This window comes from Oryzias melastigma, linkage group LG9 (assembly GCF_002922805.2).
Source record: "Oryzias melastigma strain HK-1 linkage group LG9, ASM292280v2, whole genome shotgun sequence".
Classification (NCBI taxonomy): domain Eukaryota; kingdom Metazoa; phylum Chordata; class Actinopteri; order Beloniformes; family Adrianichthyidae; genus Oryzias; species Oryzias melastigma.
The window spans coordinates 15188270-15202621 of NC_050520.1; the positions used below are offsets into that span (position 1 = coordinate 15188270).

At 36.1% G+C, this 14352-nt stretch overlaps 1 protein-coding gene across 1 annotated transcript; it reads left to right on the forward strand.

The window, feature by feature from the left end:
* Nucleotides 1-1218: 1218 nt before the first annotated feature.
* slc1a3a (solute carrier family 1 member 3a) lies at nt 1219-14018 on the forward strand. Its single transcript, XM_024276099.2, has 10 exons — nt 1219-1380; nt 1751-1983; nt 2433-2570; nt 9140-9344; nt 9562-9604; nt 10514-10782; nt 10862-11095; nt 11260-11454; nt 11585-11719; nt 12168-14018. Exons 2-10 carry the CDS (start codon nt 1800-1802, stop codon nt 12376-12378), a joined length of 1614 nt encoding a protein of 537 aa, XP_024131867.1. The 5' UTR covers nt 1219-1380; nt 1751-1799; the 3' UTR covers nt 12379-14018.
* The last annotated feature ends 334 nt before the right edge of the window (nt 14019-14352 follow it).

Genomic DNA, 14352 nt, shown 5'->3' on the forward strand with positions numbered 1-14352 from the left:
TCTGCTAAACTGTTTAGTCCAGCACCCAAAGCATTTCCTTTCACAGACTCAAACTAATGGTTGTAACTTATAATACATTTAGTGTATAACTTTGTTGGACCAAAGGCCAGTGATACTTTGAATTATTCAGGGAGACTCTGATTAATAATTATATAGATCACTTATTTAATTATATGTGCATGTAGCAGATATTTAACTGCTCACCCAGACTCCTCCCACTTTTGTTCATCTCAGCAGAGAGAAAATATTATATATAACAGTCACTTTGGTACACAAACTGAACAGTTTTCTACTGAACTAAATGGTCTTCTACTGAATATTTGCACCATTCCTCCTCCTTTTATAAATATATTTATATATGAAAGGGCTGTGCGTGTGTCCAAACTGTTCAAATAAAAATCCCTGAGAAGATAAAACATCTGAGACAGCTCACACAAACTAAATTCTGACTCAAGCTTAACTTTTTTTTCAAATGTTCAAACTCATGTTAATCTTACTTTTCACAAAGCTTACAGCTCAATTTTAAAGCTGAAATGCGTACGATTTACCAAACTAATATTAATTTCTTTGCTATAAAACAACAAAGGTGTCAGATGGAACCCAAAAATAACATCAACTAAAAGTTAAATGACTTAACATTGCCCAAGTTAAATCAGCACATGATCTAAATTATAGCACAGCTAACTTTTAGAATATAAACATCTGAAATGATGCAAGGAGTTTGTGACTTTCATAACCAAGAGTTGGTAACTGTTTACCTTACTGGGACTATTAAATATTTACCTTCTAGGTTTATATTAACAAACTTTATCTCTACCGGTTTTTTTCTTTAGGAATGAACTCCTAAATGAAAATTTAAACTGTAAAGCAAGACAAAAAAATAGTGTTTTAAATGCATCAGTTTAGAAGATGCTCCAATGTTAAATGTACCTAAAAAATATTTTCTTTGTTGACTGATTCTGCATTGGAATCTGTAATGAGAGTGAACCTATTTCAAAAAACAGCTCAAAGAGGGAGAAAGGGAAAAAAAATCCTTTTTTCTTTTCCCACTTGGAAATCTCCTTCTTTCTTCAAGTCACCCCCTGCCTGAAAAGTGCCCCCTCCCCAATCTGGATTCACTTTTTTCAGTCCCCGCCTCACTTCTCCACAAACCAGCACTGTTTGACTCCACAGCACCGCCCCTTTTCTCCCACTGGCTCTTTCGTGCCATCCCTGCCATTCCTCTCTCCCGTCCTTCCTCCTCCCTTCTCCTCTTTCTCCTCTGCTGCTCCTCGGCGCTGGTTCACACCATTCAGCTCAAAGCCAAAGAGTCTCCCTGCCCCTTTCATTCAATCCAACAGACACATTTCTCCACCAGGAAGTTTTTCCTCAGACCTAAAGGTACAGGAACTACTTTTATTTTGAAATTTTTTAATCTATTTTGTGTGCAGATCCAGTTAACCATTGGATAAGTTGTTGAGTTTGGAGAGTTGAGCATGAGACTGGATTTGAACCAGACTGTACACGTGTTTAGTGTACACAAGAGGAAATATGAAGCCTCTCGCAGCTGCAAGCGATATATATTGGAAAAGTCATCAAAAGATTCCAAATTGCTTTTTTGTAGCATAGATGGATTTCAGCTTACAAACTTTTCAAAGTTTTTTTTTAACACTAAATTGCTCCAAATTATGTATTTTTGAATTTTCTTTAAATAAAAAGAGACATGAACAAAAGGATTACATTTATTATTTTATTTTATTTTTGAGTACAGGTCACGTTTCTGGAGTTCTGTGGAAGATCTAAAACTTCCGCCTGGAGTCATGGCTCAAAGCCACCAACAGGATCTACAGAGAAACCAAAGCGGTCTTCAACAAATCAGTGCCAGGATCCAGGCCCGGACAATGCTCGCCAAAAAGAGAGTGGAGAACATTAAGAAGAACGACGTGAAGGGATTCTTCATCAGAAATGCTTTTGTTATTCTGACTATTGCTGCTGTAATCATAGGTAAGAACATTTATTACATTTACTTCTGCATCACCATAACTCCCTTTGAAGTGACTTTTAGTCTATTGTCAAAACTCCGTAAATGGAAAAAACAGAAGAAACTGTGACTAAATTAGCAGACTGGCCTTTACGTGACCCTCCAGCTGACCTCACACCTGTCGCCTTTAACCTCTGAATCCCTCACCATGAAGTAACGGCTAAAAGTGCAACACATGACGAACACGTTTGACTGACTATCAAATTCAGGATATTCCTGCCTTTGGCTTGAGGGATTAGACCACCTGGCCTTGTCAGAGTATTTAAATAAACACACAACTTTGGCATTTGAATCTTTCTAATACTGGCGAATAGAAAAAAAAAGTCAAGATTGACAGCAATTGCTTTATATATTTTTTAATTGACTGCTGCTATTGTATTTTTAAAATCCACTCTCCTTTTTCTTAACGCAGGGATAATCCTGGGATTTGCCCTGCGCCCTTACAAAATGTCTTATCGTGACATGAAGTTCTTCTCTTTCCCTGGAGAGCTGCTGATGAGAATGCTCCAGATGCTGGTTCTGCCTTTGCTTGTTTCCAGTCTTATCACAGGTATGAAAAGGTTTGAATTCCTCTCACAAAAATACAGTTTACAATTAAACTGTGATTCAGTAACTGTATTACAAAAATACAGTATCATACTGATAAACCTCATTCTCAGAAAACCTACCTAAAGATGCATCATGTGTCTAAATTTAGCCGCCAAGTTGCTTGACACAGCTTTTTTAAATGTTTTTCTTGCTCAGCTTGTGTCTGGTTCTGCAGGCCTGCACTGATTGCTTCACATTTTGCCACATTTCCACTTGCACCATTAGCGACCTTTGACTTTACTTTCAAGACTTTGATTCTGTCTGGCAAGCAGCGTCCGTTTTGTTTGCCAGTAGCGACACTGACTGAGTCCTTTGTTGGCCTGCAGCTCCGCTGACCAACATGTACCTCATGATCAGCAGAATGAGCCAGCTGTTTGCTCAGCCGACTTTGTTGTTTTCAAGCCCTGCGGAGTGACGGGTAAAGAGCAAAGAAGAAGTGTTTTTCCCTAGAGTATAAATATATATATGTACATACCATTTGGCTGTTAAACATATATCTATATATAAGTGGGTGTATATGTTACTTTAACAAATGGATAAAAATATGACCCATTGAGTGCTTTCAGTCTTGAAGGGCGGACAACATGTTATTCTATAATAGCACGCTTTGTGCTATACTGGGATATAGCATCAGAATCTTCTGACGTAATACCTTATGACTATTGTGACATTAGGCGAAAAATTATCATCTGTAAGATCAGTTTGTGTTGTTTAATGTTTTTTAACACAATTAAATCTATTTCCTTTTGAAATCTTCCTGCTTCTAATTATCAGCATTTAATTGTGGTTTGTCTAAGAATATACCTAACCATGAAGATTATTTTAAAACATATTTTAAGACAGTTTGCGTAACTACTGTGCATAATTTATCATTTTAAACAGATCTTCCTTTAGACACACTAAAGAACTGCATATAGATGCTCCTATTGTCTCTTTAAATTACCAAACAGTTTTTGTAATGAGTGCATTGATCTGTTGAGAGCACAGCTAGTAACTCAGAGTTTAGATAACTTCGGTCAAATACTTTGACACAACCCTATACCTCCTTAGTTTAAACTCTGAGCTGAAGTCGGAACAAGAAAACGCACTTTAACTTCCAAATGTTGAAAAAAAAAAAAAAAACTCCACTTTAAAGGTTCTGTTTCCCCCAATGTGGTTATCAGTCTATGATGAATGATGGCTTCGCTTACACAAATGTGAAGAGGAAAATACAGATCCTGTCCAACTTTTTTTTTTTATCTCACCACACAACTAGTTATGCCAGATTATGCAGCAAATCACATCTTAGAACTTCTTGACAAGAAAAAAAAAAACATATTTTAAGATCATTATGGCTGATAGAAAGAAGTGCAAACATATTCACAGTTGTATTAAGCTGTAAAGAAGAAGGATTTTAGTTTCCTACCATATGTGTTGTGAACAAAAGGAAAATGTATAGTATTTTGAGCAATTTACAATTTGCATTTTAAGTAAAGTCAGACAGAGCTAAACTCTAGACTTTAGTACGCTCAGAATAAGTGACTTTACTGTTTCACAGAGCAAAATTTTAAAAAATTTTCTATTTCTGACACGTTTATTTTTAGCAATTTAATTTGAATGGAACAAATATTAAGAAGCCTAAAGTTTGGGATGATTGTCACACAGAACAATAATTAGATTACCTGTTAGTCTTTACTATTGAGATAAATGACTCGGTTCTAGATAAAAGTAAAATAAAGGATCTATTTTTAAAGCCAATGTAGTTTTCTTAGACTGTCGGGTCACATAGTAAATAACATTACCAGATTTTTTTTTTTTTTTAGAAAATCTAAGCATTCTCAAGTATATCTAAATTTTATTTTTCTTTTTTTCATATATGTAATGAATACTTTGGTCATGATTAGGATCTTGCCAAAAAGTTTTTGTTTGTTTTTTGACTATTGACTGAACAAATAAGAACCAGTTTTATTGTTTCAATCTTTCTATTGTTTTACAGATGTTTTCTTTTTTGTCTTTTACTTAAAACTTCATAACCAGTGTTTTCTTGGGACATAAGAAAACATTCATTTCTGAGAACTGAGAACCAAAGAGTCCTCCAGAGAGGCCCTTGAGGTAACTTGAGCAGAATAGGAGGGGTCCTAAAAAGTAAATAAGTTGAAAGAAGCAATGTTAGGTTTAAAAGGAGAATCAACGGGCCTGATTTATAAGGAACTGGATGTTTCTCTTTTACAATTAAAAATGGACTACATCAAGATCTCTGCATTTTTTCCCTCTCTCTATTCTCATTGTGTCTCTCTAACACGTGTTTAACCAAGTCCTTAGTCTAAAGTTAAAATCTACAAGCTTTATTGTTGAAGCAAAATTGTTGCTGTTAGAAAGTTTAATTGATTTTAATCTGTTCATTTTTCATTTTATTTATTTTTATAGGACTTGTTGTTGTTTATTCTTCATTAGACATGGGAAGTCTTCTTAAAAGACCTCTTGCTGTAGTTTTGTCCCGTGTTTCACCCTCATTGCTCAGAAGTGATCTCTCCGTTTGATGAACATGCCCCCAAACTACAAAGAAAGTCATTCTACCTGCTCTCCTTCAATCTTGATTCGTTCACTCCTTTGAAAAGTTTGAATAGATGAGGCTGCATCCGTCGTTACCGGGACAACAGGCCAGAAATCATTGTGTGCATGTGTCGCGCGGACGGAGTCAACAAGTTTTCCCAGGGCCTTTGGACAGAGGGTATAAGGATGAAGGAAAGAAGGAAGGGGCGATGGAGGGGGCAACTGAAGTGGTGGATAATGAAAGGGAATTGTAGCACTGACATCAGAAAAAGAAAAAGAGAGGAGGGAGGCAAGATACTGTGAGAGAAAGGGGAAGAAAACATCATTAAAAAGCTGCGTGGGATCGACTTCCCGTAGGCCCACCACCTGCAGGAAGGATCATGAGGGGATGGTGCTTTGGGATTTGGGCCGCAGTCAAAGACAAGTGCCTTTAAAGCCCAATCCTTGAACACAGACCCTAGTCATCGGGGCAAGGAATGTAGATGTTTTGGATCATGTCCCCCCAGGTGGTGGCCCAAGGGATGACCTAGGATGTGCTGGATGGACAGAACTGTTAGAGGTGTCTGTGGAGAGGAAGATCTGAGCTTTGACTGCTGCCTCTGTGACCTAACACTATAGAAGTGGAAGAAGATGGATGCACATGGGTCAAATCTAATTGATCTTTATTTATTCAGCCCTTTTCATACTTCATTACACAAAATTGCTTTGCACCAAGTGGCCAGTTTAAAACAAATTAGTGAAAGTTGGTTAAATGAGGTGAGGATCAAGGATGGGGTCATATGAGGTGAAAAATGCAGGGAAATAAACAACAAACCTAAAATGGTATTCAGACATGAGAAAAATAACTGATGTAAAAAAATAAACAATTTAGCCAGGGGCGGACTTACCATTAGGCAAAGGTGGGCCCCAAAGGTGTTGGGGGCTACAGGGTCCCAGGTCCAGTGTCTCATCATCATCAATCCTTTCCTCACCCATTTTTAATCAAAGTGTGTCAAAAAATGAATGAATAAACAAATCACAAAATGGCATAAAACTGCTTATGTAAAAATGTTTCGTCCTCCCCTCAGCCTTTCTGAAGCAATGGAAAATTTTCCATACAAAAATACAAATTTTTGTTAGAAATTTATGATTTTGATCTTGTGAGATGCTGGATTTTTTCTCATAATTTTATGACTTTATTTCCATATATTTTTGTAATTGTATTTTCTTTCATGGTGGCCCTAATGCTCCATCATAAAAAAGGAAGAGAAAAGGTGAGAAAAAGCAAAGGTGAAGGGGATGGAAAATTGACCTTTTGAGAATTTTTCTTTTCTTTTAAATTGACGCCACTCTGTAGTGATCTGTTTTTAAGTATTTTGGTTTCTTTTGCCTTCTTTGGCAAAACCTGACTAAATAATTAATATAAACACTGTAGAGGGCGCTATGTTATTGCTCGCCTGGAGCCCCCCAAACTTCTAAGTGCGCCACTGAATTTACCAAACATCAGGACTCCTGTGAAAATGGACATAATCCCTGACGTAATCTACTATCCCAGCCTATTACCCTAACCCTTCCCACCACAAATTAATGCCAAAACCCAAACCCAGGCTTTCGCTAACCCTACCGTGAACTTGATTTGAACCTGGCTGTAACAATCAAGTCAAAGGATTCATTGTGTGACCCCTGTGCACACACTCCAAACAACACACGGTGGGCTTCTGTCACCACACAAAGCATGATTTCACGGTTCCAGATGAAGAGGACAACCATGATAGGAGCTGACCTGACACTTCGGCAATATATTACCTCCGTCACAGCTGTGGAGGTACTTTAAACCCATTTTCCCATTGCCATGAAAAAGATCATAAAGCACTTCAAAAAGAGATCTGTATATTGCTGAATAGAAGAAATTTGAGAACATTATATGAAGTTTATTGTAAACATGATACGTATCTTGTAAAGCAAGCTACCTGTTCTAAAAAGACAAAAAAAAATCCTACATTTCATTTTTTTAAAAAGCTATAAAAACTGTTGAATTTACATTGGAAGAAAATACAAGTGTGACCATTGAAAATGTTAAAAGAAAATTTGTTACGCTTCCATAACAATTAAATTACATGGTTTGTGATGCTAAATTTCAATAAATCAAAATCATTTTAAAAGATGGGACAGAAAAAGTGAGACGCTCGGTCACAATTCCTCATAATGCAAAATCGAAACAAAAAATCTACAGGAATGTATACATTTAGGCTAATTTATCAGGACCAGGACATAAAAATTTTCCAATTACTGCAAAAAAGCCCAACAAGGCCAATTCTCCAAACTCTTCTTTGAGTTGAATCTTAGTTTGTCAGTCTGAATACTTAAATTTGACTCAAACTTGGTCACACACAACCAGCCAGGAGGGCAAAACATTCCCGAAAATCCACAATAGCATTGCTTAAAAAGTACAACTTGATAGGATGCAATGGGGGAGTCAAAGTCCAGACCACACTCTGAAATTACTGTGTGTTCTCCGAGAAAACATGTGATATCCCTACAAAAATCTGTGAACTGAGTCAACACAGCAAAAAATTGCAGTTAAAAATTGTAATATCACTTGTGAACTTACTACTTTAGGTTAGTGGTAAATGAGAAATGGATTTGGAGCTTCAAACTCTGCTTCATTTGGCTTTATTTATGAGACATTCATTGTGTTAAGCACTTATTCTTTTCATACTGCATATCAGAACAATTTAAGACATGTCTACTTGAGCTGAACTTTATGTATGAAAAGAGGTTATAATTACTATTTTTCTGCACTTTTTCTAATTTCCTACTGCCCACAACTGTTGAGGACAGCAAGCCTCAAGTCTTTAAGTTTGTGGTGGGCATTACACACATTTTTGTGTGTCGTATATAGATAAATGACTTGTCATTAGAGTGTAAAGTTTCAAGCAAAAATGCTCAGAACTGGTACATAGCCTTAGTTGCTACACAGAACAATAGCTCTGAAATAATGGGAAACAAAAAACAAAAATGTTTGTTTTGGAACTGCCTCCATGTGGAATTTGTTACATTTTCTTGGAAACTGTGTGCCCTGGGTTTTGCCTTGATGTTCATTAGTTGTTCACCTTTTGGTTTAGGGATTGCAAAAGTGAGGTAGCTTTGCACAGGTTTAATTACAGAGATTTTATGTCTTCCTGACACAATCCTGTGTTTTATCCAGACTGGGGACTGGCACAAGAAGGCCCCAGATCTGGATCTGCTTGACTACTTAGTTAGACAGTAGACATCCACACTGGATGAAGCTCATTGCACACCCTGAGAATTGAACCTTGACTTCATTTGTGCCGGTCCTGAACTGAACCCATTCATTAGTGTGTACGTTTGTTGGATAATTTTTAAAATGACACAACAATTTGGACTTGTTTTCATGACACACAGATGTTATATTCCTGAGTCCTCAAAAAACAGATGTGCATGCATCTGCTGCAGGATCGTTTTGGCATAATTCATATAATTAAGGAGTACCTTCCCAGGTAATTTATCTCTATAGATGGATGCAAGATATGAAAATAGACTTGATTGGTTTTCACTCCACAATAGGTGTAGTCTTCTCTGCAGCAAAGGTCAGTGTCAGATTGTGTTTCTCACTCCTCTTTGTTGTCATTGACGGTGATTCAGATAATCCAGATGGGTGTGTTCCACACATAATTGCTGCCTCGTTTCCCAGAGTAACTGTTTTCACCATGGGATTTGATTCAGTGACACACCGCTGCAAACTCAATTATTACAGAGCAGCATGAGCAAAGATGATAGGGATATTTTCCATTCATGTTAAAAAAAAACTTGAAAGAATTGTCTCATGACAGCTGATGTTGTCATGATTGTACAAGCCTGAAGCGTTATTGCACTCCTACCCCCTCTACAGGAAGGCCTAAAACACTCAAATGTACTGCAGTTTGGGTTAGTTATAGATCACTTTTTTAATATTCTTATTATAAACTGTTAATATTAACATATTTTACTTTTTTTCAGGTATGGCTGCTCTGGACAGCCGTGCCTCTGGTAAAATGGGCATGAGAGCGGTGATCTACTACACCACCACAACCGTCATTGCTGTGTTCATTGGCATTGTCATGGTGCTCATTATCCACCCTGGAAAAGGATCCAAGGCCGAATTTTCCAAGAAGCCACCGATCGAGCAGGTCAGCGCTGCGGATGCTTTTCTGGACCTGATCAGGTATCTGCACACGTTGATGCTCATGAGAGTATTTGTTAGTGCATTCACTCAGTGGAGAGTGAATTTTGATTTTCCCCTCTGAAGCTGCTCATTCAGATGGAGGTGTTCAAAATGTGGTACTATAATTAAATTACTTTATTTTTAAGATATATGCGTTAAAAAAAATCATAATTTCCTTTGACTTAAAACTCAATGTTACTGTTTTTTTTTTTTTCAGAAACATGTTTCCTCCTAATCTTGTGGAGGCCTGCACAAAACAGGTAAATCCACTTGTTTCAGATTCTTTTTTTCTTGACCTGAGGTTACATAATGTGCATAATTTCATTTTCATTTGGGGATTCGGTTTCACAATTCTGTCTCTACACCTAAATGACCATCTTTCAGATTCAGTTTTGACTCAACGGTTAAACAAATGCATTATAGTATCAAAAAAAAGCTAACCTAATACAGTCTTTAACAAGAGAAATAAAATCTGTCTTAAAAGCAAATCGTCACAGAGCAAAGAAGTTTGAAAGCTAATACTAAACTGTGATTTGTACTTTACATTTAACCCTAGAACACTTTTGCTATAAAAAGCTACACCATCATTTTTGCTGGGTAATTTTACCCAATATAATATACTCAATAAAAAGCATTTCTAATAAAAATAGATCAAAATATGACAGCATATGATAAATAGGTTTTCTTATATTAAACAACTGTGGTATATGTAACAAAATGGAAAATAAAAGCATAGGAAGATCCTGAAAGAAAATGCTCAAAATTTACAGAAAATTTAGGAATTTGAGAATAAAAAAATTCCTACAAAAAATAGCAATACTTGAAATATGTGAGACTTTACAAATGGACCAATGACACTCAGACAAATGCAGCATATTGAAAATCATGTAAATACTTTTGCTCGGGTGAAAATTACGCACTGATAGTACTCCGGGGTTAATCAAACATTGGCATAACTTTAAATTGTTTTTTGTCAAACTTTTTGGTCACAATGACTAAATTTGACACATGTTGAGTATATTCTTTGATTAACTCCAAAAAAATTGAATTAGTCTTTATCCACAAGTAGCTTACTATATTTTTTCTTTGTTTCTCACTTGTTGTTTTCTATATGAAATATTACAAGTATGAATAACTTTGAAACATCTTTGTCTTTCTTTAAAATGCAGTTCAAGACGCAGTATGGCAAGAGGATAGTCCATGTGACAGTTACAGTGAATGACTCAATATTCACCCTCAATGGTAGCCAGCAGATCGCTCAAGAAGAAATGATCCCCATGCCGGGATCCGTGAATGGGATCAATGCCCTGGGCTTGGTTGTGTTCTCCATGTGCTTCGGTCTGATCATAGGGAAAATGAAGGAACAGGGACAACCTCTAAGAGACTTCTTTGACAGCCTCAATGAAGCCATCATGAGGCTGGTTGCTATAATAATGTGGTAAGTGCTGGGATTTCTGAATGAAGAATATGGAATATTTTTGTTGTAAAATACCTAAAGTGGTATGAATTTTTCGTAGGTATGCCCCTGTTGGCATCCTGTTCCTTATTGCTGGTAAGATTGTGGAGATGGAGGACATTTCAGCGATGGGTGGTCAACTGGGAATGTATACAGTGACAGTTATCAGTGGCTTGCTTATCCATGCTATCTTAGTCCTCCCAACACTTTATTTCATTATCACACGAAAGAACCCCTTTGGGTTCATTGCTGGGCTGCTACAGGCTCTTATAACTGCGCTTGGAACATCGTCAAGGTAAGTGCTCGAACGAACCTTTACATATCCAACTAATCACTATGAAAAGTCTCCAAATAGAACATTCATGTACATTTGCTGTTGTGTTTGAGAAAATTATATTCAAATTAAAAAGATGCTAATTTTATGACCCAAAAATGAACTCTGCTTTTTGTCTGTCTCAGTTCTGCCACATTGCCCATCACCTTTAAATGCCTGGAGGAAAACAACAAGGTGGACAAGCGTGTGACACGCTTTGTGCTCCCTGTTGGTGCCACCATAAACATGGATGGCACAGCATTATATGAAGCTCTGGCTGCCATCTTTATCGCTCAGGTCAATGACTACAGCCTCAACTTTGGACAAATTCTCACTATCAGGTACGTAATACAAACTGTTTATTACTGGTATCAACAGAACCCATGATTCACCAGAGTTTTGTTGAGCTGAAATCTCTCTTTTACACATTAAAGAGGCTTTAAACACCAGAATAATCTTTTTTTATCGTAGTATTACAGCCACAGCTGCCAGCATTGGAGCGGCAGGAATACCTCAGGCAGGACTGGTGACTATGATGATCGTGCTAACGTCTGTAGGTTTGCCCACTGATGACATTTCACTGATCATTGCTGTCGACTGGTTCCTGTAAGTATCAGTAATGTCAACCTTTTAAAACTTTTCAGTGAAATATCAACATAAAAAAGGTGATTCTTGAACCCCTAACTTCAGAGATTTGTAGAACTCGAAGCAGTTTCGTTTTTGGAAGTAGCAAGAACAGTTTCATTATGTGAAGATAAAATATGCTGTCGTATGAATTTAATTAACTTTGACCCAGCAGCATTTTTCATTTTTCACGGTTGGATTTTCCATTCACTGGCTTACAGTCCATCTGGATTTCATTGAGCTATAGGAGTGCGGGTTTCAGATTTTTTTTCCTTGAGAATGATGTTGCATTCCACTCAAGCTCATAACTTATTTCCTTTTTGCAACATTTTCTGTTTGTGGATTTAACCGTCCACTATCTGTTACCTTTTCTTGGGTTCATTTTTGTTATTGTCACTGACTCCCGTTTTTAACACCTCCGTGACCTCAGAGACCGATTGCGGACCACCACCAACGTGCTGGGAGACTCCATCGGCGCAGGAATCGTTGAGCACTTGTCTCGCCACGAGTTGCAAAAGAAGGACCCTGAAGTTGGCAACTCGGTGGTGGTGGAGGAGGCCGACAAGAAGCCGTACAAGATCATCTTCCAAGAGAATGAGTGTGAGAATGAGAGGCTCACAGACAGTGAGACCAAGATGTAAAGAAAGGTTTACTGCTCATTTTTCTTAAAATATTCAATTGCATTGTGATGAACCAAAATCTTGATTTTATTTTTATCATCTCAGTTTGGGATTTAGACTCCAAACTTGAGTTTAACCTGTGTACTGTCCCTTCATTTTTTATACCTACATGTCAAGAGGTGTTTAATTCTTATAGAATGGCAGCTGTTTACTATTATAAATGAATTACAAAGTCCAGTGGTCAGTAGCTTGCATTCCAAATCCAGCTTGTTCAATTGTGATAACTAAATATGCCCACACGAGGCCAGTATTGCTTTGACTTTAAACAACTCATGGGAACCTTTTTTTGTGTGTTTGTTCTTTTTTCTGGCTTGTTTTTGATCTAAAACAAGTTTTATATGGCAACAATTAAGTTTTACTATTTGCAAATCCAATTGGATTTTACATATTGAACACACAAACAACTGTTTGGCCAATGCTGAGGAAGAAGTCCCAATTATAGAGGTTTATTTGATTATTTGTGGCTTTAATTTCAGCAATTTTATGTACACATACCATTTAATTTCTTTGGTCACATTTAAAGTTTTTCTCTTAAATGGTTTAAAACTGTTGGGGTTGTTTCTGGGAAAACAAAACTGACAGAATATATAATTTAGCAGTGAAAAACCAAACAAACCACGCCAAATATTTTTATACTTTGTAAATAATTTCAAAATTTGACACAGTTTTAACTAAAAATAGGAACTATTTGAAAATCAACCAAAAACATTCATGGTTCAACAGATTTCTCCAAGATTTAAAAAATAAAAAGGGGCAGCATGTTTCTGAGATAAATATTTGTAATTTCAACATTTACTTCTTATTCAACTATACATTTTTAATCACAATTTAGAGTTGTTTTAGTACAATTTTAGACTTGATGGTTCACTAAAATTAAAATCTTTTGAAAAAACTAAAAACCAGATTAAAACCTGTTTAATTATTGCCTCACTATTTAGCATTGTACCTTCACCCTTTAGCTCATTAATGTGAAAATTGTGTCTTGAAAGTAATAATGAAACAATCCTTACATTGTTTTTGACTTTGATATATAAAAGCAAAAATATTACAACTGTTTTCTATTAGAGGAATAAATAATTATGTTACTATAAATTTTTAACATCTGTTTTGTTTTTTAAATTCACAAAAACATGTTTTTTTAGTTGTATAGATGGTTCATTTAAACTTGTAGAATTTGTATAGAGAGATGTAGATCAATTCAAAAACTGTTGTAGAATAAAAGTTAAAACATTGTATAGTTTAAGATACAATCGCTTTACTATAATGATGTAATGATAAAACTAATCCTTACAAATGTGAACTCTGATTGATGGGACCAAATCTCCCTTAGTTAGAAACTAAACGTTTGTGTTCTCAGCTTTTGGACTCCTCTTGATACACACAAACACGGACACAGACACATGCACAGTGTGTGGAGCAAGTAAAATGACTTTACCAAAAATAAAAAAAGATTACTACTTAATGTTAGTGTTCCATCGGGGTTGAGTCCACACAGTTGAGAGAGAGAAAATGCACACACAGAAAAATGAAGAAAACTATAAATGGATGTATATAAGTTTATCTTGCATGTATGTTTTTTTTTAATAAAAGTGGCGAAACAACTCCCTGTCTCATCCTTTATGAAGCATAAACATTGGAAAATAGGAAGTTTTACAGATGTTTTTGCAATATTGAAATACAAATGGAAGTTCAACAAGATAGAATAGTAAATGCTACAGTTTGTACACTGAAAACTTCCTGTTTGGGATGTAATAAGTACAATCTGACAAATTTAAAACATAAAAAAATTAATTCCTGATCCATCCCTTCTAATGAATAGAGAAGTGGTTTAACCACATCAACAAACTCAACTCAAAAATATTTCTGTAGTATTAATAACCCCAATGATTTATTGATTTATTATAGAAGGTGCAACTCATTTAAAAAAAGTCGAAA

Coding starts and splice junctions, on each gene's coding strand:
- slc1a3a (XM_024276099.2), top strand. CDS start 1,800: ATGGCTCAAAGCCACCAACAGGATCTACAGAGAAACCAAAGCGGTCTT. Junction 1,984..2,432: donor TATTGCTGCTGTAATCATAG/GTAAGAACATTT, acceptor TTCTTAACGCAG/GGATAATCCTGGGATTTGCC. Junction 11,720..12,167: donor ATTGCTGTCGACTGGTTCCT/GTAAGTATCAGT, acceptor CCGTGACCTCAG/AGACCGATTGCGGACCACCA.